We start from the raw sequence: 23,981 nt of genomic DNA, 5'->3' as shown, positions 1-23,981 counted from the left end.
GTAGTTTTGTACAAAGTTATTTATTATATTAATTAAAACTGTATATTTCGTTAGATAAAATCATGTTATGAATTTAGCAAATTATTACATCTCTTTCCCATAACAATTCACCCTGGAAGATTAAACTAATCTGACGTTGTTGGAAATGTGTGGATCACACGGGAAATAAACAATGCTCGCGAATAGACTATAGGCATTATTTCACTTGTCACAGCATATTTTATATAGGCCTACATATAGTACTACAGGTACGCTGATACTTGATATTTCATACAGTACAAAGTTGGGCGAAACTGCTTTACAAAGACTATAACAACTTTGCCAATCCTATGAGTTTGCAGGTCTGTGCATAGGGAAGACTAAAAAGGAAAAGAAGAGTAGTAAAACGAGACAAAGACAGGGGTAGGCCTACAGTGACGTTAATGTGATGAATGAATAGTGTGCTCCGTTAACTTGCTAGCTTACTTTTGGAAGATGGGTAACGTTACTCCCAGCTTAAATTCATCAGAGACATTTAGGGCCAGTTTCACAGACATGGATTAAGCCTAGTCCTGGACTAAATGGAATTTTGAATGGAGATTGTCCATTTAAGGTACAATTTAGTCCAGAACTAGGCTTAATCCATGTCTGCGAAACCGGCCCATAGAAAGATGTTTCAGGTAGCCTACATCCCCTGTCATAACTTGCCAAAGTTTGCACTGATTGTAATAGTTATTAGAAAGCTATTCCTTTTCCACTATAATTAATGGTTGTCAACCTTTGGTTTGTTGTGTTAGTTTACATCAGTGTTAAAAGTGTACAGCATCATAACTGTTAACAATGCATACACCTTAGGCAAGCCAAGTTTATTTTTGAGGCACTTGTCAACACATGGTATTTCAAAGTGCTATACATAAAGCCATGAGATATCATCAGAATGCTTGATACTGATTAGATAAAAAGCAGGAGCAAACTTTTTCGTATGATTTGACCTTACCTTAGCGTTCCATTATTTAATGGTTCTCTTCACTCTGGTTAGATGCTAAACTGCATTTCATTTTAATGACAAGAGTTTAATCTAAGCTAATTTCCATTGTAAAGCTTCTCTTATTTTTTTCACTATTTATTATCATAATAATGTAACAACCTGTATACTTCTGTTCTCTCTTCAGGTTCATTTGAAATACTTTGGGCCACCTGTCCTGCAGCCATCTTCTCCACCTCAGCACAGCCCAGTGATGCAGCATGAGGAATAGGGCTGCAACTAACGATTATTTGTGTTTTGGTCGGTAAAATGTCAAAATGGTGAAAAATGTTGATACATTTTTCAAAGCCCATGTTGACATCCTCAAATGTATTGTTATGTCCAAAACACACAGATATTTCAGTTTACTGTCATAATAGGATTAAAGAAACCAGAACGTATTCACAGTTGAGAAGCTGAAATCAGAGAATTTGGACATTCTGTTATGGTGAGGTAGGCAGGCAGGCAAGTAGGACCCAAACACAGACGTTAAAAAGAAAAGGGTAATTTATTGCTCCACCAAAAATACACAACTCAGGACGGCCAAAGGGCAAAAAGGCAAAAGACAGGTAACATGGGAAACACAGAAGACGCGACTCACCAACACGCAACAGGACAAACCATAATGCACAGACAAGCAACACAAGGAGTATATATGCAAGACACAACGAGACACAGGTGTAACACATTAGGGGAGGGAGCAGTAATCACATAGGAGGGAAACTTGACAGGACATGGGGAGGAACAAGACAGACGTACCAAAATAAAACAGGAAACCCGGATACCAAAACAAGACAAACCCAACCCAGACCATGACACATTCTTTATTAAAAAAATACTCAAAGCGATTAATCGATTATCAAAATAGTTGGTGATTATTTTAATAATAGATTAATAATCGATTTGTCGATTAATCGTTGCAGCTCTAATGAGGAATAAAGGCTTCACCAATAGACCCAAAGGCAAGAGTAGTCAGGCTGTAGCAAGGTGAAGTGAGCTTGTTGAGATGAGGTCTTAAAATCTAATGTACACAGCTCTCTCTGTTGGAATCAAGTTCAATAGCAGTACAGACCAGAGGTTTCTGTCATTTAATTTTGTAATATAGCTTTTGTGTTGAACTATATTCAATGCATTCAATTCATTTTATGTCACTTGTTTTGTAGTACGGTTTTTATTTTGTGGGTTATTTTCTATCTAAAATAAAATGAAATGCCAAAGACAAAGCTATCCAGTTCTGTGTGAGTATGAACAGTGGTACACAGTAAAATTACAAGAGTAAAATTTACTCAAATTGAAGAAATTTTTACTCTATTTTGGATAACATTTGGTCCCTCTCTAAAAAGAGTTAAGTTAACTCTTTCGATAGAGTTGTTTAATCGGAGTAATTTCTCTTCAATTTAGAGTGAAAATTCTACTCTTTAATAGTATAATTCACTCTATATAGAGACAATTTCAATTGACTCTCACTCTATTTTTACTCCTACTAGAGGAACTACAAATTTGCTCCACAGAAATGTACTCCCTTAAAAAGAGTTAACATTCCTCAATTTTGAGTAATTGTTTCTCCGTAAGGAGTCCATTTTAGAAATTGCACAATTCAATATTAAGCTCGTACAATCGTTAAAAATGACAAAAGATCAATTATTCCACATGTCCTTTTATTTGGCATTTGCTCTCAATCGAAAATTCTCATTCCATTTGTGCACATGCACACTGTTGACATTAGAGCTGCAACGATTAATCAACAAATCGATTATTAAAATAATCGCCAACTATTTTGATAATCAATTAATCGTTTCGAGTAATTTTTTAATAACAAATGTCCAAATTCTCTGATTTCAGCTTCTCAAATGTGAATATTTTCTGGTCTCGTTAATCCTATTATGACAGTCAACTGAAATGTCTGTGTCTTTTGGACATAACAATACATTTGAGGACGTCAACATGGGCTTTGGAAAATGTATCAACATTTACGGACCAAAACACTAATCGATTAGTAATTGATTAATCGAGAAAATAATCGACAGATTAATCGATTATCAAGATAATCGTTAGTTGCAGCCCTAGTTGACATCATTCTAAACAAAAAGCATTACATGAAAAAATAAGGGATTATAAACAAATCTGAATCAAGACCACATGACATTAGAATATCAAAAGACTTGTGGTGCAAAAGGTCTTTAAATTCCAAAACAATGGGTGCTTCTGCGGTGTGCATAACCTTGAAAGCATGGACATGTTCCTCTAAATAAAGGGTTTTCATAGCAGTCGTTACAAAAAGAACACACTCATCTCTTACAACAATATTCTGGATTACATGAAACACAGGCATCTCATTCTCCACTCTTATGCAAACAGCCAGCCCAGGCCGATACAAATTCCCAAAACTCTTTATCCATTTTACATTGTAGATCTTTGTCCAAACAGGAACATTGAGCTTAACAGCGATCTCTGTGTAGGATTCTAGTCTATTCAAGGGGACCATTTTGCCAGGGCCTAATTTCAATTCATTTGGATTAAATGTTTGCCACAAATATGCCACATGACATTGGTGTTTTTTGGCCAATGTTTTTGTAATGTTTTTAAAACTTTTTATTTGTCTTTTGAAGTAATTGTGTTTTCCTTCGTAGCGCATGCACCAGCTATGTATCAAAGGGCCAAGTTTCTGCATCGACGTTGGGTAGTGGATTAAGAAATGATGTTTGGGCAGTAATTTCTTGTGGGGATATAAATACTTGAATAGACTGTGGTGTTCAGAAATCAGATGCTTCAAATATATAGTTATGCCACTCGACATGGCTGGAGACAAAACTATGCTGACTATTTGAAGCAGTAAAATGAATAGATACCAGTTTTGGTCACTTGAACAAACAAGATCCCCGAATATGATCGGGAGGTGGCGCAGCAAACACCAGCTTTGTGTAGCATTAAGGCTTAAGTCATTAGAACCCTCAACTAAATTAACACCTGGAGGTTTGTTGCACTGTTCCAAGCGACCATAATTGAAACTCTGAATTCGTCTGTGTATTTCTGCCGGTGTTGTGTAATTGTTACCCAAGTGTTGTAGAAGGAGCTTCATCTCAAATTGGGCAACCCCTTCAAATATGTCGTGCATGATATCAACTGAAAAATTTGTCGCCGTATGAAAATATTGCAAGGAATTTAAAAGGCACGACTTTTTCACGCCCATAACATAAGGAAGATGAGGGTTACTCTTGATAACTTCACAATGTTCTGCGTGAAGTTCTTTGGTTCGAAGTGAGATCTTACTGCTATCTTCACTGAACTCCGTTTGAAAATCTTCCTTCTCCAGTAGGCAAAAACGACAACAATAACGAGCACTGAACGATTCTACAAAACCAAATAAAGAATGGATACCAAGGTTGTCTCCTGTAACTTGAATGATGGTTCCGTAAACAGCATGATCAAAAAGGGGAATCTGAACTCCTTCAGTTTCAAGACGAGATATATCCTTGACCAGTGGCTCAAGGATCTTATCAAATCCATAAGTTTTGATGTCTTGTGCGTGAAATAACGAAACCAAATGGATGCCAAGTAAATTTGAGTTATATTTTGGAGAAATATTTCTCAACGTAAAATAGATGGCTCCTAACTTGTGTATTCCACGCTTGGACCCAAGGGGGTTTGAACACTCAAACTCATCAAAAAAGAGCTGGATCTGAAACGCATGCTTTTGCTTCAAGAAAAGGGGATGACTTTTAAAGAATTCTCCATCCTGTATATCGTAGAGAAACGTTTCTTTCTTTTCCCAATCTCTACTTAAAAAGTCATTGATATTAGGATGCTTACAAATGAACCGCAACGTCTCAAGAATGGGAATATATGTAAACTTATCTCGGACAACAACTTGAGAAAATGACCCAGTTGTCGTATTACGTCTGGTAGCAAACCTTGTCCCAAGGACATATTCGACTGGATCAATTTTCCCCCATTGCTCAGAAAAGTACTGCATTCTCTTGCTTTCAGAGTTAAATGCCAAGAATGGATTTTCAATTTTTTGGAATGACTGATCAATTTGAGATTCCACAACACTTTTCATTGGTTCCTGTAAAGATAAACTGTTTTTCACTGACACTAGAGTTTCGTTTTGTATGTCATCAATAACCTCACCAACAGAGTTGACAACATTATTAATGGTGGTCTCTGCTACCCCAGCAACTTTCAGTTCTGCAACAATTGTCGCACAACTTTTTACTATATTTTTTTGAAGGAGTTCAGATTCACAAGCTACATTTTCATGTGGTAAAAGGTCTACATCCCCAACGGAAACGGCACTGGCTGAAGATGAACTTTCATTAACACTTGAACTGTCACGCAAAGAACACCTAGTGAGATGCTTTCGTAATCCAGAAAAACTATTATATACATGTGCACAACCCCTTTGAGCACATTTTAACCTGAGAGTTTTTCCGGGACAAAGACCATGAACCAACTTAAAGTGCTTAATCAAGGCATTGACATTGGCATGACATCTTGCACAAATGAAACAGATCATAGGAGTTTACTTCAGCATCCTGGCCCTCAACTCTGCAACTCTAGGATTTACCTTGGTGTTTTCCACATCTACGTCATAGACAGTGGTTTGCAGAAAGGTGTACACATTGGTCAATTCCTGACAGTATCTTGTGCCAAAGACGAAATGTGCTTTGAAAAGTTCATCAACACAAGCAACTGCAGTTGAGGTCTTACAGGGTAGAGCATGTTTGTCGATCACGATGTAGTAAGACTCGATCATGCTCTTCTTGGCACCAACAGCAAGTAGGTATGGCTGGAGACTCCCAGAGATGTTGTCTAGGTGTCCTTGGATGCTGGTCCCAATCTGTGGTTGAATAAGGAGGCATGGTCATTTATTATGTTTTGGATTCTTACAAAGTTACAATAAGAGTAAAAAGAAGAGGGCACACTAAGCATAACACTTATTAGCGCATACGCTGTAAAACACTCTGAAGACAACGTCGAAACACGTAAATGCAAAAAAGGTCAGTGTTATGCAACGTGTGTGGCCACCTTTTGTTAGTTATTTAAGCGTTACCCAATGGCCCAGCACTATTAGCATAATAAAAGAGGAAGTATTTTCCAGCCCTTTGTGTTCCACACAAAGCTCACCTTGATGAATTTTACAAGACTATCGCATGCTTGTCTGGCTGAGATTTTCCCTGGTCTTTTTCGGCCTTGGCTTGAAGGTGGCAGAAGGTGAACCAGCAACAGCATTGATGACATGTCACTGTCCCAGCCTGGGGAAAATATAACAAAAACAGAACAGTTAAGCATTTCATATTGATTCAGATTTAAAGACAGAGCTGCAGACGGATTATCCATAACCAATAAAGCCTGCAAAAGGATCGATGACATGAGTTTTGAGTAGGAAACTACAAAAACAACTTTGTGCAGTTCAATTACTGTATTCCCAATGATTTCACATGTGAATGACAGGAGCCACTTCCGTTTCTCAAGGCAACAGGTTGATATGTACATATAAATCCAGTAACTTTGTGAGTGGCAAAATGTGCCTTAATGCACAATAAAATGGTTATCCCCATTCCATCTAGAATAGTCGAAGGAGAAAACATTACCATCATCTACTTCAGTGGCTTCAGCATTTTGGATGAGGTCTTGTACATCTCCAGTCAGTGTAAGTCCACGACACTGAGTAACAACCTTTGCTTGAAAGTTGGTGGTCCACTTCTCCAACATCTTTGCAGAGGTTGCGTCACCAAAAAGACTCCTGAAATCTTGATCAATCTACAAGACATGGCAAAGACATTTAGTGTAAGTCCCACGGTAGATCAAAGTAGCTACAGAGATCATTTCTGAAGTCTGATCAGGTTCGGCAGATAGCAAAACATGTAAAAGTAAAGAAAGATAAATTTACATTCTGTCTGACAAAACAAACAATAACAAATTACACAAAACGTTACTTTGTAGTTCTTGTTTTTTTTAAAACAGTATTACTCACCAAACCTGGAATGTCCAAGAAACGAGGAAAAACAGATAGGATGTCGGCTGAGTTCTCAGGATCGTGCAGCAACTTCTGACGATAGGCCAGGGTTAGCCTCATTTTCTCCTTCACTACAACTTCATCTGTAGAATGCTTCATCAGGGCAATTGCTTCTTGACACTGCTGTTCGTCCCACTGGATGTCTTCTTTCAATGGATCCCTGTGTGAAGTTGGCCCACCTAAAGGTTTGGGACAACATGCCAGTTTAATACTCGAAAGAAAACCTAGACCAAATAAACGAGTGGTCAAGTTCCAAATTAATCACTGGCCTGTTTGAAGTTGTCGTGGCCGTTTCAGTCGCCCCTCGGACACCTCTTTCTGCAGAGTTTTGATTCTCCACGCCAAATACCCACTTCCATCTTCAGCATTATAAAAATGTTCCTTTGAAAATAAGGGGAAACACATGTAAATATAAATATACATTTTCACCCATAAATACGTGACTGATTTGAAACCATTTCACCAGAAAAGCAGGAGTAACTTACATAGCCAAGCTTGCTCCGGGGGTCAGCCAAGTAAGGAAAAAGGCAGATGATTCCTTTGGCGTATTCCTCCTTCAATCTCCTAGGGGGGCTTGTGCTATACACACAAATCAAATTACCATCCTGTCCAAAATACAACTAAGATTCATTTAATATCGGTCTTGTGAGTTTATGAAAAAAAACTTACCCATGCTCATTTGTCAGATGTGCAACTAGTATCTTCACTAGGTCACGTCTTCTGACATCTGACAATGTTTTTGTGCGAGCATACTCATGTGTGATCTTATCACCTTCAGGGCTACTCTTGAGGATGTCCTCAATCATCTTGGGAGAGGTGATTGACAATTGACAGTACACAGAGAACACACAGAGTACACAGATTAACAAGAGCATATATATGGTTGCAACAAAGTTACAAAAAAGACATAAACAATCTATTGATCTTACTCGACCCAGACGGCGATCCTCTTCATGATTTTTTTCTGAGGGATTTCTGATCACGATTGCTGTGTCATCAGATCCTGATGAAGGCTCACCATCGCCAAGTGTACCAGAACTGAAGGAAGCCTCACCATCCCAAATTGTGCTAGAACTGAAGGAATCTACAAAATAATGTTTCATGGGACACAAAATGTTTACAGCATGAGCTGCACAACTCAGACAAGGTTAAATGTGCACGGTATGTCATTGCTGAGATGTTTAAAAGACTTATATCTAGAAGTTAAAAAGTAAAGTTATTTTACCATCAGCACTTGCTGTTGGGGTCACAATTTCTAAGACCCCAATATCCTGTTGTTTTAGAATGTATTTGAATGCCTCATCATCGATTTCGGTCCTGGTTTCATCATAGACTTTAATATCCAGGGTGGGTAGATCAAACTTCTTGGCAACTTTAAAAGACATTTAAGTCATATTAACACTGACCATACTATAGCCTACATAAGTAGTGGCAACACACAAAAACATGCATTGGTAACAATATTTTATAATAAAGGCTGCATATGCAATGTTTTCTCTTACCACTTTCCAAAAAGACTTCGAATTTAAAAGGTGATGTTAGGAAGAAGTACTTCTTTCTGTCCTTATATTTCACCCTAACAGTTGCCTGCTCCATCCTAAAGGAACAGGAAAAAATAGTGGTTAGTTAGTTGGTTTGATTACTTGTCTTGAACTAATTAATATGAAAAACATATCAACAGTAACAGAGATTTGAGAAACTGCTGTCAGAAGAACGCAGGGGTGTGCACGTTTACAAAAATGTCTAACCGTGTACGGTTAATCGTGACGTCATTGTCCTCGTGCGCCCGCCGTCTTGTAGACACGCGCGCGCACACACACACATACGCGTTCTATCGCCTGTAAACACACAGTTGATATGAACCACGATTGTTTGTATAGCCTATACTATCTATGGTTTACACATCTCTTATAATAGGACCATGGCACACACACACACATATATACACACACACACACACACACACTCACACGTTCGCCCGTCATGTGTTTGCCTTCATTATCGCTCTTCATTAATTCCCTGATTAATTTAGCCTATCGCACATTTCTACATGTCCACGTTTATGCAGGTTGAACAGGTGTTTTAAAGTTCGGGCTACTTACGAGCGTAGTTCATATCAACCGGGTAACTTTAATCTTTAGGTTATCTTTCTTTCATCACTCTTCCGTGAGTCGAGCCCCAGCACGGCGCCTCCCTGTGTGTGTGTGTGTGTGTGTGTGTGTGTGTGTGTGTGTGTGCCGATACACACACTCACTCACACACACACACTCGCCGAGGGACAGACAGATTCGGCAGACTAGCTTTTATCATCCCCAATTAGTTTATTAGTGATGCAAAATCAATAAATGCGTGTCTCCAGAACATAATTACAAACTTTGAAAAAAATAAAATTTTAAATTTGAAGATTTTTTTTTTAACCGTTTTAGTTTGTTGATTTTTCCTAAATGATTTACTAAACGGTTACACGTGTATGCGTGTACACCAGCTGCATTCATCATGAAGTACGACCCATTAACTCTTTTAAGAGTAGAGTACAAGCGGTGCACCTGAATCACAAGCCACTCACGTAAAATGAGTCTCCCGCAGTCAACCAATGTGCACTGGACACAAACCAACAAAAGACGATGTTCCATCTAGTCTACTTACCAAGTTTCCTAAGAGCACAAACGTAAATTGCACCGCATCGGTGTGGCGCACAACCTCTGTTTACTCTTTCCAGAGTTAAGGCCATGTGGTGCTAAATCATGCTAACGAACCATTGATACACTACTATGGTAAAAAAAAAGTATCCGCAGTTGACAAATGTGTGCATTAACCAACAAAAGACAGTGTACTTATCAATTTTCCTAAGAACAAAAACGTGAATTGGTCAAATGACTGGCAAGCTAATGTGATACCTTAGCAGCATCTACTGTAGCAGCTGCATATAGCAATGCCTAGCGTAATTATAATATGTTTAAATCGCGCGGCTTCGTTGAGCTTGAATTTGGGATACTACAGATTTTAACTCATCCTCCCTCTAATTTAATTACCCGTGAACTTCCACTTTTATAAAAGTTGCGACGCAACACAGCAAGTCTTGCGACTGGCATGGTAATGTTAAGCCACACATTTGAAAATAACACAAACCAAACATTACATGCATCCTGTACGATGAGAACAAAACAAAACTTATGCGGTAAAAAAGACAGTTGATGTATTACTTACTTTGTTATTTTCCTAGCAGACTTTTCTCCAGACCTGTTGCAGGTGAAATGACCATCGGCGTAATGGTGGACAAAACGAAACTTAACTGCGTTGCCCTCTGGGAGGAGTCAAAATTATGACTCCGTTATTCTTATCTAACTCTGCGTGTCTCTCAACTCTTTTTTCGTTCTTTCACCTCATATCAGAGCAAAAAATACTATTTTTGAGTAAAATAATTTTAACTCCGGAAATTTTACTCTTGTAATTTTACTGTGTAGTGGACCTGACTGCGATGCAATGGGGGGCGCCATCTGAAATCTTGCCTAGGGCGCCAAATTGGTCAGGGCCGGCCCTGCTCATCTGCCAACTTAATGATGGAATTGCTGTGGTGGCTGGGGGTGCAGTCATGGGTGTAGAGAGTGTAGAGTAGGGGGCTCAGCACGCAGGCCTGTGGAGAGCCGGTGCTGGTGCTTAGTGCAGAGGAAAGATGAGCACCTATACTCTAACTCTCTGGGAGCGCTCCGTCAGGAAGTCTTTTATCCAATAACAGATGGGTTGTGAAAGATCCGAGTCCATTAGTTTGGTGACCAGTGTGTTTGGTATGATGGTATTAAAGGCAGAGCTGAAGTCTATGAAGAGCAGCCTAGCGTAGCTCCCCTGATGTTCCACGTGTTCCAGCGTGGTGTGGAGGGAGGTGGCTATGGCGTCCTCTCGAGACCTGTTTGCTCTGTGTGTGAACTGGTAGGGGTCAGAAGTGGGTGGCAGGCTATATGCATATATATATGCATGCTTGTGTCAATATGCATGTGTGTATGTATACAGGCACATATATTCATATACTATATTGTGATTTCTTTATTGTTGTGATTTCATGCATGCTATTGTAATGAAATGTCTATGATTGTAATGTGTATGTATTATTTGTCTTGTGTGGACCCCAGGAAGAGTAGCTGACTGCTCCGCCATCAGCTTATGGGAATCATTTTAATAAACAATAAAATTATACTACTACTACTAATAATAATAAAAACAATATAATTATACTTATAGTGATAATAGTTATACTATGCATAGGTCAAGCATTGGGGTGATGACAAAAACCTGTACTTAAAGGGTTTTACCATAAGATGGCGTCCTAACGTTGCTTATCTTTCTCTAGGCCCCTCTAAGTCTGAAGAGTTGTTTGGTAAAAGAAGAGATTCTCCTTGGCGATGCAGTGTTTGGGGATTCTTAATACATCAGGCAAATACAGTACACACTCTATATCACAAAAGTAAAAGGGAACAGATTCCCCCGTGGTTTTGAGATATTGATTATTTGTAAATCGATGGGCTGTTCTTAATAAGCAGCAAACCACACATTACTCCTCTGATTGTCTCATCTTGGTGAAGAGTTCATATTCACTGATGAAAAATAGGAATTAAAGAATAAGAGCTACAGTAGCAGTTTACACTCTTGAGAAAACACTTTGCCAAGTCAGTTGATTTCAACAATGGAAGAAAAAGCATAATACTGCTTTCCGACAGTCAATAAGGATTTTAGCTTTTATTTCTTATTAAAAAGTAAAAGTAAATATATTAGTAATTGTTCAACAACAAAGGTAATTAATTGCATTATTTACTGAACTATTTCTTTCGCACATTACCACACACTTTTTAGTGAATGAGGCCCATTGTTCTTCAAAGGTGTTGGACCTGAAACATTATCGCCACCTATGGTTCTGGCACGATTATGAAAGAGTTTTCATTCCATTTTTGCGTTGCTGTGCGTACGGAGAGACATTCTAAAAGACTGTTGTGTGAACAGGAAGGATGACCACGCCAACACGAAGGACTGATGGATGGACAGACAGACAGAAGGACGGACGGACAGACAGACAGACAGACAGACTGAAGGACGGACAGACAGAATGGGGGAGCAATGAAACACAAGGAAGAGAAAGCACAGAGACACAGGGAGACCCAAAACAACATGTTTGTTTTGCTTTTCAGGGTCAAACTTGGTGAAAATATTTTAATCAAAATACTAATGTTAACATACTCACTTAAACAATGCTAACAGGTATTGTTACCATCTTACTTTAGTGTGTTACATTGCTTCAAAATTTGCTAATTAGTACTGTGATGTGAGTTGATTGCTATTTCTATGTAAGCCACTAGAGGGTGCTACAGCCTCTCGTATGTGTAGTTCACGGTCCTATGTGTTATATGGTCACATGTTATGTCGGGCTCAGTACGTTGAGATGCAATGTCCGTATATGACTTTGAGACGAATATTAAACAGTCAACTCTACAGCATGAGTCTGCTAGTTAATGTTAACAACTAAGTAAGGATTCACGACAAGTTTTTTTCAAATTCTTTATTAGGATAACCCCTTGAGATGAAACCATCTCGTTTTCGAGGGGGTTCTTACAAACAAAAAATACAATGAAAACATAAGTACTAACCATAGATAGTATATAAAAGGTACTAACACAAATACCAACTGAGACTGATGACAGTGGGTTTACTCAGTTGAGTCGCATGTTAATGAACAATAGGCCTATCTACAATATGGTTGCAATCTAGGAACATGTCCACAATATTTATTATTATCATCATTTCACTATTTGTTTCGTAGAATGTCATAACACTGTATACAATCCCTATCACAGTTTTCCTTACATCAAAAGGGAGTCCTAAAATAATACACTGTTTACTGTCACATGAGACAAAATCTAAAAGATGTGTAGTGATGCAGATGAACTGAGGCAGACTACGTTACCAAGGCAATCAGATGCTAAACCTGTGGGAGCGCTTGCATGGTATTAGCAGCCTTTCCACATGTTGCTCGTTTTCAGTCATGGATGACTGTGCCATCAACCTCTATTCATGATGAACTGCCATGAGCCACAGGAGCTCTGCATTGATTTGAAATGAAATATTTAATAAGCCTATGGTATCCTGAATGACATGGAATATGATACAGTATCTCACAAAAGTGAGTGCACCGGGCGCCCCGGTGGTGTAGTGGATAGAGCGTGTACCATATTGGCTCCGGCCTTCGTTGCAGTGGTAGTGGGTTTCGAATCCGACCCGTGGACCTTTACTGCAGATCATCCCCCCTCTCTCTCTGTCTCCCCATTTAAACTCTGTACTATCTAATAAAGCTTGAAAATGCCAAAAAATTATCTTGAAAAAGTGAGTGCACCCCTCACATGTCTAAAGTGCTGGTAACAAAAGTGAGTACACCCCCTAAGTGAAAATGTCCAAATTGGGCCCAAAGTGTCAATATTTTGTGTGGCCACTATTATTTTCTAGCACTGCCTTAACCCTTTTGGGCATGGAGTTCACCAGAGCTTCACAGGTTGCCACTGGAATCCTCTTCCACCCATTCATTACGACATCAAGGAGCTGGTGGATATTAGAGACCTTGCGCTCCTCCACCTTCCATTTGAGGATGCCCCACAGATGTTCAATAGGGTTTAGGTCTGGAGACATGCTTGGCCAGTCCATCACCTTTACCATCAGCTTCTTTAGCAAGCCAGTGGTCGTCTTGGAGGTGTGTTTGGGGTCGTTATCATGCTGGAATACTGGGAAATATTTCGGACCATTAAGACTGCGGAATAATTAGGCGTCGGAATTACGGGCAGGCCCCTGCAGGGTGTTTCGTAGGCGTGACTTTTTATGACCCCGAAAACCTCGAAAAACACGGAAAATAAACCTATTCAAAACTTCTCTCTTCGCATCCATTTTTCTGTTCATTTTAAAACATGATGCGATAAACTGCTGCAGGATCATTACCTTTGGTCCCAAAGTACATGAACAATAAGTTGTCTTCACCACGGGGAGAAATAAAAGTCCAACCAGTGATCTCATCTTCCCATTGATAATACATCTTTGTGTGCGAAACTTACACAGTACGCCACAAAGACAGAGGAAAGTCAGACAGTGCTAGTATTTCGATATTTACGTAGGAAAGTATTAAATTATAAAAGTACAGTGCATGTCAAACATGAGCAAATTGCAGAATAGTGTAGCCATGTAGTAAAAATAAACGGTCCAAAATGTAGGTGTTTATTTGACTAAACCTTGTCTGTTTGATTATGTATAGTTCTCCCATCTCTGACGGCCATTATCTCAACATTATGTTGTTAGTTGTCTCTGGAAAAACGTAATTTTTTTAATGTAGGCCTACCTGTGTAGCATTGTTTAATTTATAAAATGTTTTGTATCTAAAAACTGTGGATTCTAATATGTGGTAAAAAAATTAAATAATAATCATTTAACTCATGGCTTCATCCAACATCTAGATGCAAACTCCTCAAACCAACGAAAAAAATACACACCTCAAAGCTCACTACTGTCAGTAAGCTAACAGAAAGAATCATAATCAATACTCCGTCACGCTATCAATTACTAACAGCCCTAACTAAGTGTCACCATATCTCACTTCAACTATAGTTCTCCAACATCTTCAGAACCTTTGATTAAAACCACAAATGTGTAAAATAGCATCATTTTAAGAAAGACTACGCTGAAAAGCAGGTGTTAAACTGTTGCACACAGACGGCTGGTGAGGAGGAAACACAAGGGACAACGGATAAAGTTATTTTTTCTGCTTCTGTTGTGTGAAAATATGTGTTTGACGCATGGGTGTGACGTAGTGGGGCAGATGTGTTGTGGGTAGTGAAAACAAATGATAACGTGGGAATCAGTTGAGTCTACGGTGCGAATGTGATACTTGTGTAGTCCATGCTCCAGGCTAAAGCTAGCAAGCAAAGTGCCTTTTATGCCCGTGAATGTACCACTGTGGAAGTAATAAAGCCCGTGTTCATTGCTGCAACCAACCAACGTCTCACTGTGTGTGCTTCGGCTCTGTTAAACCGGACCACTAGACGCAAGTTACCTGCAACAAGCCAAATTATTAGCATGAGACCAGCTTGCTCCCAACTACGGTTCGGAGCGTGGAAGCTGTGAAGGTCACATATGTTTGGATTGACAGAAACACAAATGATCCAGACATATCACCCATCCAGCAATGTTATTTTTGAGCTTTTGGATGAATTAAGGGCTGATTTGTAGCCACTTTGTAACCCAACACACTTTTGCGTTATTGTGCATCTTAACAGGTCTTCTCTGCCAAGCTGCACATGGGACCTTTGGAAGTGATAATACATGACGAGCTACATTTATATCAAATGTAACGGATGGGGAGATTACTGGATACCATTGACACCATGGCCCTTTGAGACCAGCTCGACCCCTAACACAGTCAGGAAATGTGCTGTCCAGAGTGCCAACAGTCATCAGTCACTGACGGGAGAATGCACGTGCTGCAACAAGAAGCAACGTCTGTCAACTCACCTGCCATCCTTTAGATCAAGATATTTTCTATCACGCCTTTTACTGCATGTAGAGGTGTCTGTGTTGACCATAGTGGACAGAATGTGGTGTGGCTAAGGTATGTGTTTTTCCATTGCTGAACACACAGGAAGTAGGATGAGCCAACTCCTTGTGCTTAGCTGAAAGACCCTTGAAGAATGACGGCATTTCATTGATTCAGTTTTGGATGATATTAGTATGTAAAATGAGCTATCTTTATCTGTACTTGGGTTTAATTGAGATCTTTTTAGTGCTATTGTGTTATGTTTTGTGTCGGCTATCCTAATTGTATACTGTATATTATACCCCCTTTTGGTTTCATTTGGCAGTTCACATTTATTCATTTCAGACTTTTGTTTATGGTTCTATTCTTTTATTTGTTTGTCAATTGCAACAGGTTACATGTGGGGTGCCCCAGGGCTCAGTGTTAGAGCCATTATTATTCATTCTGTACATCAATAATATATGTGAAGTATCTGTCAACACTGTTCTTTTTGCTGATGACACAAATTTACTCTGCTGTGGAGACAACTTGGAACAGCTTCTGGATGCTATGGAAAAGGAATTGAACAGGATGAAGATCTGGTTTGATGAAAATAAACTTACATTGAATCTAAGTAAAACTAAATTTATAATTTTTGGGAATAGACCAACCAACACAGAAAACAAACTCATGATAAATGGCATAGAACTAGAAAGAGTATCTGAAATAAAGTTTCTGGGAGTATTAATTGACAACAAATTAAGTTGGAAACCTCACATAAATTATATTAAAGCTAAAATATCTAAATCAATAGCAATACTGAATAAAACCTCCCTGTATACATTGTACTGCTCCTTCATACTTCCTTACATGACCTACTGTGTGGAGATATGGGGAAATACATACAAAACAAATATACATCCGATCTTCATCCTTCAAAAAAGAGCTATAAGAATTATACATAAAACCGCTTACAGAGAACCAACAAATCCATTATTTGTTGAACTAAAAACACTTAAATTTCTAGATTTGATTGACTATAAAACTATTCAAATAATGTTTAAAGCAAATAATCACCAATTGCCTCATGGCATCCAGGAGTTGTTCCAACTGAGAGAGAGCAAATACAAGCTAAGAGGAACCTGTATATTCAAGAAACCATCTATAAGAACCAATAAAAAACTACACTGTATTACGACAAAGGCTGTAAGTCTGTGGAACAACTGCAATGATGAGCTAAAAAAATGTACAACAATATCAAAACTAAAAAAACTCTTCAGAAATCAAACATTGAATTGTTATGACCTGGAGCAGTGAATTTCTGTTTTGCTGTTTTCAATTTGATGGTTTTCGTTCATCTGTTCCATTATTTTATTTTGTTATTGTTTTGTCGAAAAGTTTTGATTTGTTTAACCCACGAGCCAAACATCATAGACACTGACTGATTCAAACTGAACATTTTTTTTTGTAAACAATTATAAAAAATAAGAGGGGGTAGGACCAGAAAAGTTTTTCTTAACTTCTTCCTTATGAAAAATTATAGTCATATTTAACCATACTAAAGTATCAGATGATGACGTACATGCATTTAGACGTATTCCCTGCTGACCGTCTGGGGTGGCTGTGCAGAGCGCTAAACACTAGGAACGCCGGTCGTGATTCACTTTTCACATTTCCGGGATTTATCTACGTTGATCAATCCGGATTGAGCACGCTCCTGCCTGCTCAAATCTGCCCGCGCGCCACTGAAAGTGTTCCGGGAGGTAACCAATCGCAACGGAGTGGGGTTGGCAGGAGGCGGGCGAGGGGGCGGAGAAGGACGAAGCTGAGTGTTGACAGAAGTTTCCCGAAAATCTACATACTTGTTGTGCATTGATTCATGTCAGGTTGCTCTATAGGAGTCATTAATGAGACATTAAGACCAGAAAAGTAGTATAATAAGAGATCTTAAAGAAATAAATCAGTGAGTTTGTGGCCTTTTCTTTCTGCGTTGACCTCAGGACAATGTATGCATTTTTGTCCCAACTCTCTCTTTCTTTTTTTAGGTTTATATGATTATTTGGACATTTTTAATGACCTGGCTTGTAATAAATGTCAAAGATACAAGGCTATTCCGCTTAAAATGCTTGGTTTTCTAGTTAATTTAGCACATGACCTTTTGCAGGTAAATTGTAATGGTAACAGTAAGTACTGTTCCTATCCTGTTTGTGAAGGTTGCAGCCATCAGGGACAATTAGTTGAGACATGACGACTTTTCAGGTCTTGGTGATTTAACTGTTTATTTACTATGTTGGTGTTTTTAGGTTACTATTATTTAAGGCTGGCAAACAATTGTGAGGGCACTTTTTATGCAGCTGAACTGTGCTTAATGCACTTGTCTGGATGACCTTACATAAGCTGACTCCTGACTATATGGCTGACAGATTTAGCTGTGTGTTTTGAAGATGCAAATCTATTTCAAATTGCACCGAGCCAGTGTCAGGTCAGTTTTAGCCAACGATGTGGTTTCATCAGTCTGGTAAATTCTCGCAACCAGTGCAACATATTTTGGCCAGTGTTGTGCTAAGCCAGTGGCTCTAAAGCTTAATTAATATAATGCATAACATTATTGCATTCTGAAACCATACTGGGAAATTACCAAACTAACAAATGAAGTCGAAATGTATTTGAATTACAAGGCAAGCTATCATATATGTTTAGTTTGGTGCAGTTAAAACATGTTTGTTAAGTTAAATGTATATTTAAATGTGATTCAATGTTCTCTTATAACAATATGCTAATAAACAACATTGTATAGTTAACCAAAGAACACTCTGGTTTCTATAGGCTTCAGCAGTATCACACTATATATCGTGGTCAATATTGATATCGATCAATATCTAAAGAATAATCGTGATAATATGTTTTGCCATATCGCCCAGCCCTAAGTACACCCCTCACATTTCTTCAAATATTTCATTATATCTTTTTATGGAACCACACTGAAGAAATGACACTTTGATACAATGTAAAGTAGTCAGTGTACAGCTTGTATAACAGTGTTAATTTACTGTCCCCTCAAAAGAACTCAACACAGCCATTACTGTCTAAAGTGCTGGCAAAAGTGAGTACACCCCTTAGTGAAAATGTCCAAATTGGGCCCCAAGTGTCAATAATTTGTGTTGCCACTATATTTTTCCAGCACTGCCTTAACCCTCTTGGGCATGGATTTCACCAGAGCTTTACAGGTTGCCACTGGAATCCTCTACTCATTCCTGACGACATAACGGAGCTGGTGGATATTAGAGACCTTGCGCTCCTCCACCTTCCGTTTGAGGATGCCCCAAAGATGCTCAATAGGGTTTAGGTATGGAGACATGCTTGGCCAGTCCATAACCGTTACCTTCAGCTTCTTTAGCAAGGCAGTGGTCGTCTTGGAGGTGTGTTTGGGGTCGTTATCATGTTGGAATACGGCCCAGCAGCCCAGTTTCCGAAGGGAGAGGATCATGCTCGGCTTCAGTATGGCACAGTACATGTTGGCTGTGTCTTGATTCAGGGGTTGCAGCCTACGTAGGCTGCATTTGAAGACCGATTGCGTCATAGTGGCGCGCAAAGGCTGTCCCATTTGCAAGGCTCCTTGCAAGGCTCCTCATATGCGGCCGAGAAATGCAGCCTTCGTTTCACGGTTTTGAAGGCTGCATCAGATGTATCCTTCGTGGCCCAATTTATCCCAAGATTCATTGCAATTCGTTTTTTTTCAGAGATTGCATAAAATTAAATAAAAAATAACAAAACAGCAACGTGTTGCTCCATCTTCTTAACTTTTATCTTCCTTTCTTTTTTTCTTGTACTTTTTTTTCTTTTCATCTGGTAGGCAACTTGTTTTTCTTTTTTCCTCCATTGACAAGGCTGTCTCCGTTGGCAGCAATCAGGGTTGCTAGGCAGCACAGGAGCGGCGAGTCGTCACGCAAGGTAATGGCTTGTTACGCAAACCGGAAATGCTCGTAAACGGAGACCTGCGGAGACCGTCTCATTTAACAAGGCTCGTTGGCCTTGGAATCGGCCTTAAAATCGGCCTTCATAGGCTATAGCCTTCATAGACCGCGAGACTGCGTCCTACCAAGTGCGTGGTCTCTGTAATGGGACATAGCTAAAATCAGAAGTTTGCTTCAATAGATACAAATTTTGTATATTTTATTGAAAACATTTCCAAATGTAGTATTTATCTGTGTAAATATTCTATAATTGTAATACAGAAATCAATTCCTGTAATGTTGTCATTTACTGTAAGGAAAGGCAACTCTAAGCTGTTTGTTTGCTGGAAAATTCGTATTACAGATGCAACTTTAGATTTTTTCAGATTGGGTTGCACTCTCAACCTTGCCTCTCTCAATGAGAGACCATGATTCACAACAGGGTCTATCAGTGTTGCCCCTACTGTATTTCATCAGAAATTACAGCTCTGTCTTCCTCCACACATACACACTCTCACTGCCACTCTTCTCCCTCCAACAACCTGTCTTCATTGGTCCATTTACAAAAAAATATATATTTTTGAGTTTTCCCTTTATACTGTATATGTTCACTAACAAGTCTAAAACAAGACATCTTAGTGTTTCAGTTAAAATTGCAATCCGCAGTGTTTGAAAGGCATTCATTCTGTTTTGAATGTGTGGTTTACAGTTGTGGCAGTAGTGTGTTAGCGTTTGAAAAAAAGTGCTGGAAAACCACAGTGTTGTGCAGGCTGTGGTTAAGCCATGAGATAGGTGTGTAGAGTTTTGAAAATTGTGTTTAATCAATGAAAAACGAGCTACAGTTTGGTCCGAATGAACCGCTGCTCTGCATACTGTTGTTAGAGTTTTGCACTTGTCGCTCCAGTTGTGCCCACTGTGGTTTAGCAATCGAAAAAAACTGTAACACCATCTGAACCAAATAAGTTTATCTTAGTCTCATCAGACCACAGAGATGGTTCCAGTGATCCATGTCCGTAGTCTGCTTGTCTTCAGCAAACTGTTTGTGGGCTTTCTTGTGCATCATCTTTAGAAGAGGCTTCCTTCTGGGACAACAGCCATGCAGACCAGTATGATGCAGAGTGTGGCGTATGGTCTGAGCACTGACAGGCTGACCCCCCACCCCTTCAAGACCTGCAGCAATGCTGGCAGTATTCATAGGTCTATTTTCCAAAGCCAACCTCTGGGTATGACGCTGAGCATGTGCACTGAACCTTCGTAACTGGGCCGCAGGGCAGTATTGCAACATGATAACGACCCCAAACACACCTCCAAGATGACCACTGCCTTGCTAAAGAAGCTGAGGGTAAAGGTGATGGACTGGCAGCCAAGCATGTCTCCAGACCTAAACCCTATTGAGCATCTTTGGGGCATCCTCAAACAGAAGGTGGGGGAGCGTAAGGTCTCTAATATCCACCAGCTCTGTGATGTCGCCATGAATGAGTGGAAGAAGATTCCAGTGGCAACCTGTGAAGCTCTGGTGAACTCCATGCCCAAGAAGGTTAAGGCAGTGCTGGAAAATAATGGTGGCAACACAAAATATTGACACTTTGATAAGATTGTATTATATAATTTTATGTCAAAGGAAAAACATATTATCAGAACTGAAGGCTGTTTCGTTTTATTCTGTTGTGTCAGGCTGTTGAGGTTGTATTGCTCATCCCTAGGAAAGGGATGAACCACAGGCTCAATCTCTATTGTGTTAACTCATTTCAGATAGACACTTAAAAACAGCAGCAATCCTCTAAAACCCATTCCCAGAGTGTTCCACTCAAAAGATGGCACACATAGAAATGTTGCAAACCACTCCCTATTCTGCTCAGTGTTTCTTGCTTTGCATCAAAAGAGCAGTGTGCAGTAGTCACCAACGTTGTCCATGAGAGATGAGAGACTCACAAGTGTTATTGACTGTGAGTCAGCATCAGGACCATATTTTGTAGAATGCCTTAAACAGACCCTTGAGAAGTTTGGCATCAACATCAAGAATTGTATAGGAAACTCAACTGGTGGAGCCGCCAACGTGCAGAGACAGTATAAGGGCAGACATTTTGCTACTTGTTAATTCTGTGCAGTTTGCTGCTATCTAGACTTGTCACAGTACAATCTGCTTACAGAATCCTACCATATTATTGGTATGGGATACAAGTACCGTCTCACTTTATCTGTGACACAAGTGGCCTGTGAGGGGACCTTCTCAATCCTCACAGGATAACCTTGAAGCTGTCCTTGTGATGTCAACAGATGGGACTTGACCGGGATAGCATCGTTGACAAGGTTGCTGAGGGCAGTGAATTACTGCTCCGTCTGCTGACCCACTAAAGGACCATATTTAATCTTGGGTTGAGAGTGAGTAGTGTCTGTCACTGTACTTTTATAGATCTGTACATATCAATCAAACAAGCAATCAAAGAATCAAACAAAAAAATCAAAACATCAAAGAATAAATCAATCAATCTGCCTTATTGATGGTCCAGTGGCGTTTTTCCATATGAATGTCAGACTCAGCTTGGCTTGGTTCGGCCCGTCAGCCCAGCGCAGAAGGGGTTTGCTTTTCCATAACAGCAGGGCTACTCGTCTGTGTGTGTGGATTCAACTAATGATGCACCGCCCTCTGGGGCTTATGTGTGTGAATGTATTGACCATAGAGTGTAGCCTACTGTTGCTCAACTGTCAGTTAGCCTAATAAAAACATAAATTAAAAATTACGCCCAGCCTTGAGAAGAAGTATACAAGCACTGACCTTGTGTGCCATTCATAGCGCTCTGGACATGTGCCCTTATACATACATGGTTTATAATTAAAGTATTGTTAAAAACCGTGTTTCCATTCATAGGTTAGCATTAAGCTAGCTTTTTTTCTTCTTCTATTTTCTTCTGAGAGCAATGGAAAACTAGCCTGGCGCTACCAGACCATCGTACTTCATTTCATTTGTACAGAAGGTCTGGAAGTGCTGTAATTGGCAAACGTTCACTCACTTGGAGGCGGGTGTCTGTTGAAGTTTAAAACTATTGGATCTGCGCAGTGCCACTCTGGATTATCCAACCAATCGCATAACGTTTGGTCGTGAGCCGGCTGTTGACGGTGCGTTCAGGGAACTCGGAAATTTCCGACTTCACTACATATTGTAGTCTATGGATCTACCGATACCTGGCAACGGTAACTTGCTAGAGCCTAACGTTTAGTTATTTGGATGAGAAAGGTTGTAGGCGTCCATACTTTCCCGAGCAGATGCACTGGAACACAGACAGGTCGGAACTCGGAACTACCAAGTCGGAAGTTTCCGAGTTCCGAGCGTAAGGGAACGCAGCATTCAATTGAAACTGGAGCGCGACTTCGACCCTCATCGTTCTCAGCCACTTCCTCTGTTCGCTGATTGGATACTCAGAAATCTGTTCGGAAAAATCTCACGAATACGCCCCACCACCAGATTGACTACTGAAGGGAAAATGAAATTTGGGCGCAAGTAGGTAGGCGGGCGGAGCCAGGCTAATGGAAAACCAGTGTTATATTCCTATTGTGAATACATACACTCACTGGCCATTTTATTAAGTACACCTTGCTAGTACCGGGTTGGACCTCCTCTCACCCTCTGAACTGCCTTCATTCTTGGTGGCATACTTTCAACAACGTGTTGGAAACATTCCTCAGAGGTTTTTGTCCATTTTAACATGATAGCATCACACAGTTGCTGCAGATCTGGCGGCTGCACATCCATGAAGTGAATCTCTGGTTCCACCACATCTCAAAGGGGCTCTATTGGGTTGAGATCTGGTGACTGTGCAGGCCATTGGAGTACAGTCAACTCATTGTCATGTTCCAGAAAGCAGTTTGAGATGATTTGAGCTTTGTGACATGGTGCATTATCCTGCTGGAAGTAGCCATAAGAAGATGGGCACACCGTTTACTATTTCGGACCATTCTCTGTAAACCTTAGAGATAGTTGTGCGTGAAAATCCTAGTAGATCAGCAGTTTCTGAAATATTCTGGCTGCTTTCTAATACCCATACTTTCTGCTATTTAGTATGGTAGAAAAAAGACTTAGGATGCCCCAATTCCTGTGATCAGATTTAGTATGCTTAAAAAATACCAGGATGTCTACAACATCCAGCCGAGATTATTAGTGTTGAAAACAGCATGCTATTTGGGTGATTCTGACCCATAATCCAATGCGCAGCGGAAGTGACGTCACATCGGCGGAGCCTACGTATGAAAACAACCGGGAATGCAATGGACATAAAAGCAAGAGGCAAGATCAAGGCGCTATGTTATGATGAAATAAATAGGTTAAAGTATGTCCCACTTGCGGCATACTGCATGCTCACTAGATTCTTCTTATGGTCAGATGTAGTATGCAGAATAGAAAAAAAGAAAGATGCGATTTGGAACGCAGGTTCAGACTAGCCCGTCTGGCACCATCAACCATGCCACGTTCAAAGT

The 23,981-nt window shown here is 39.8% G+C and overlaps 1 protein-coding gene across 1 annotated transcript; it reads right to left on the bottom strand.

Moving 5' to 3' along the window:
- Window positions 1–5,525: 5,525 nt before the first annotated feature.
- LOC307262028 (uncharacterized protein) lies at window positions 5,526–7,828 on the bottom strand (the record flags this gene model as incomplete). Its single annotated transcript, XM_080042760.1, has 5 exons — window positions 5,526–5,843; window positions 6,131–6,258; window positions 6,598–6,766; window positions 6,981–7,201; window positions 7,795–7,828. 5 exons carry the CDS (start codon window positions 7,826–7,828, stop codon window positions 5,526–5,528), a joined length of 870 nt encoding a protein of 289 aa, XP_079898886.1.
- Between the last annotated feature and the right edge of the window lie 16,153 nt (window positions 7,829–23,981).

Source organism: Ammodytes marinus (assembly GCF_949987685.1).
Source record: "Ammodytes marinus genome assembly, chromosome: 15".
NCBI lineage: Eukaryota > Metazoa > Chordata > Actinopteri > Uranoscopiformes > Ammodytidae > Ammodytes > Ammodytes marinus.
The sequence above is the reverse complement of the archived record's forward strand: the minus strand, read 5'-3'. Positions and strand labels throughout refer to the sequence as shown.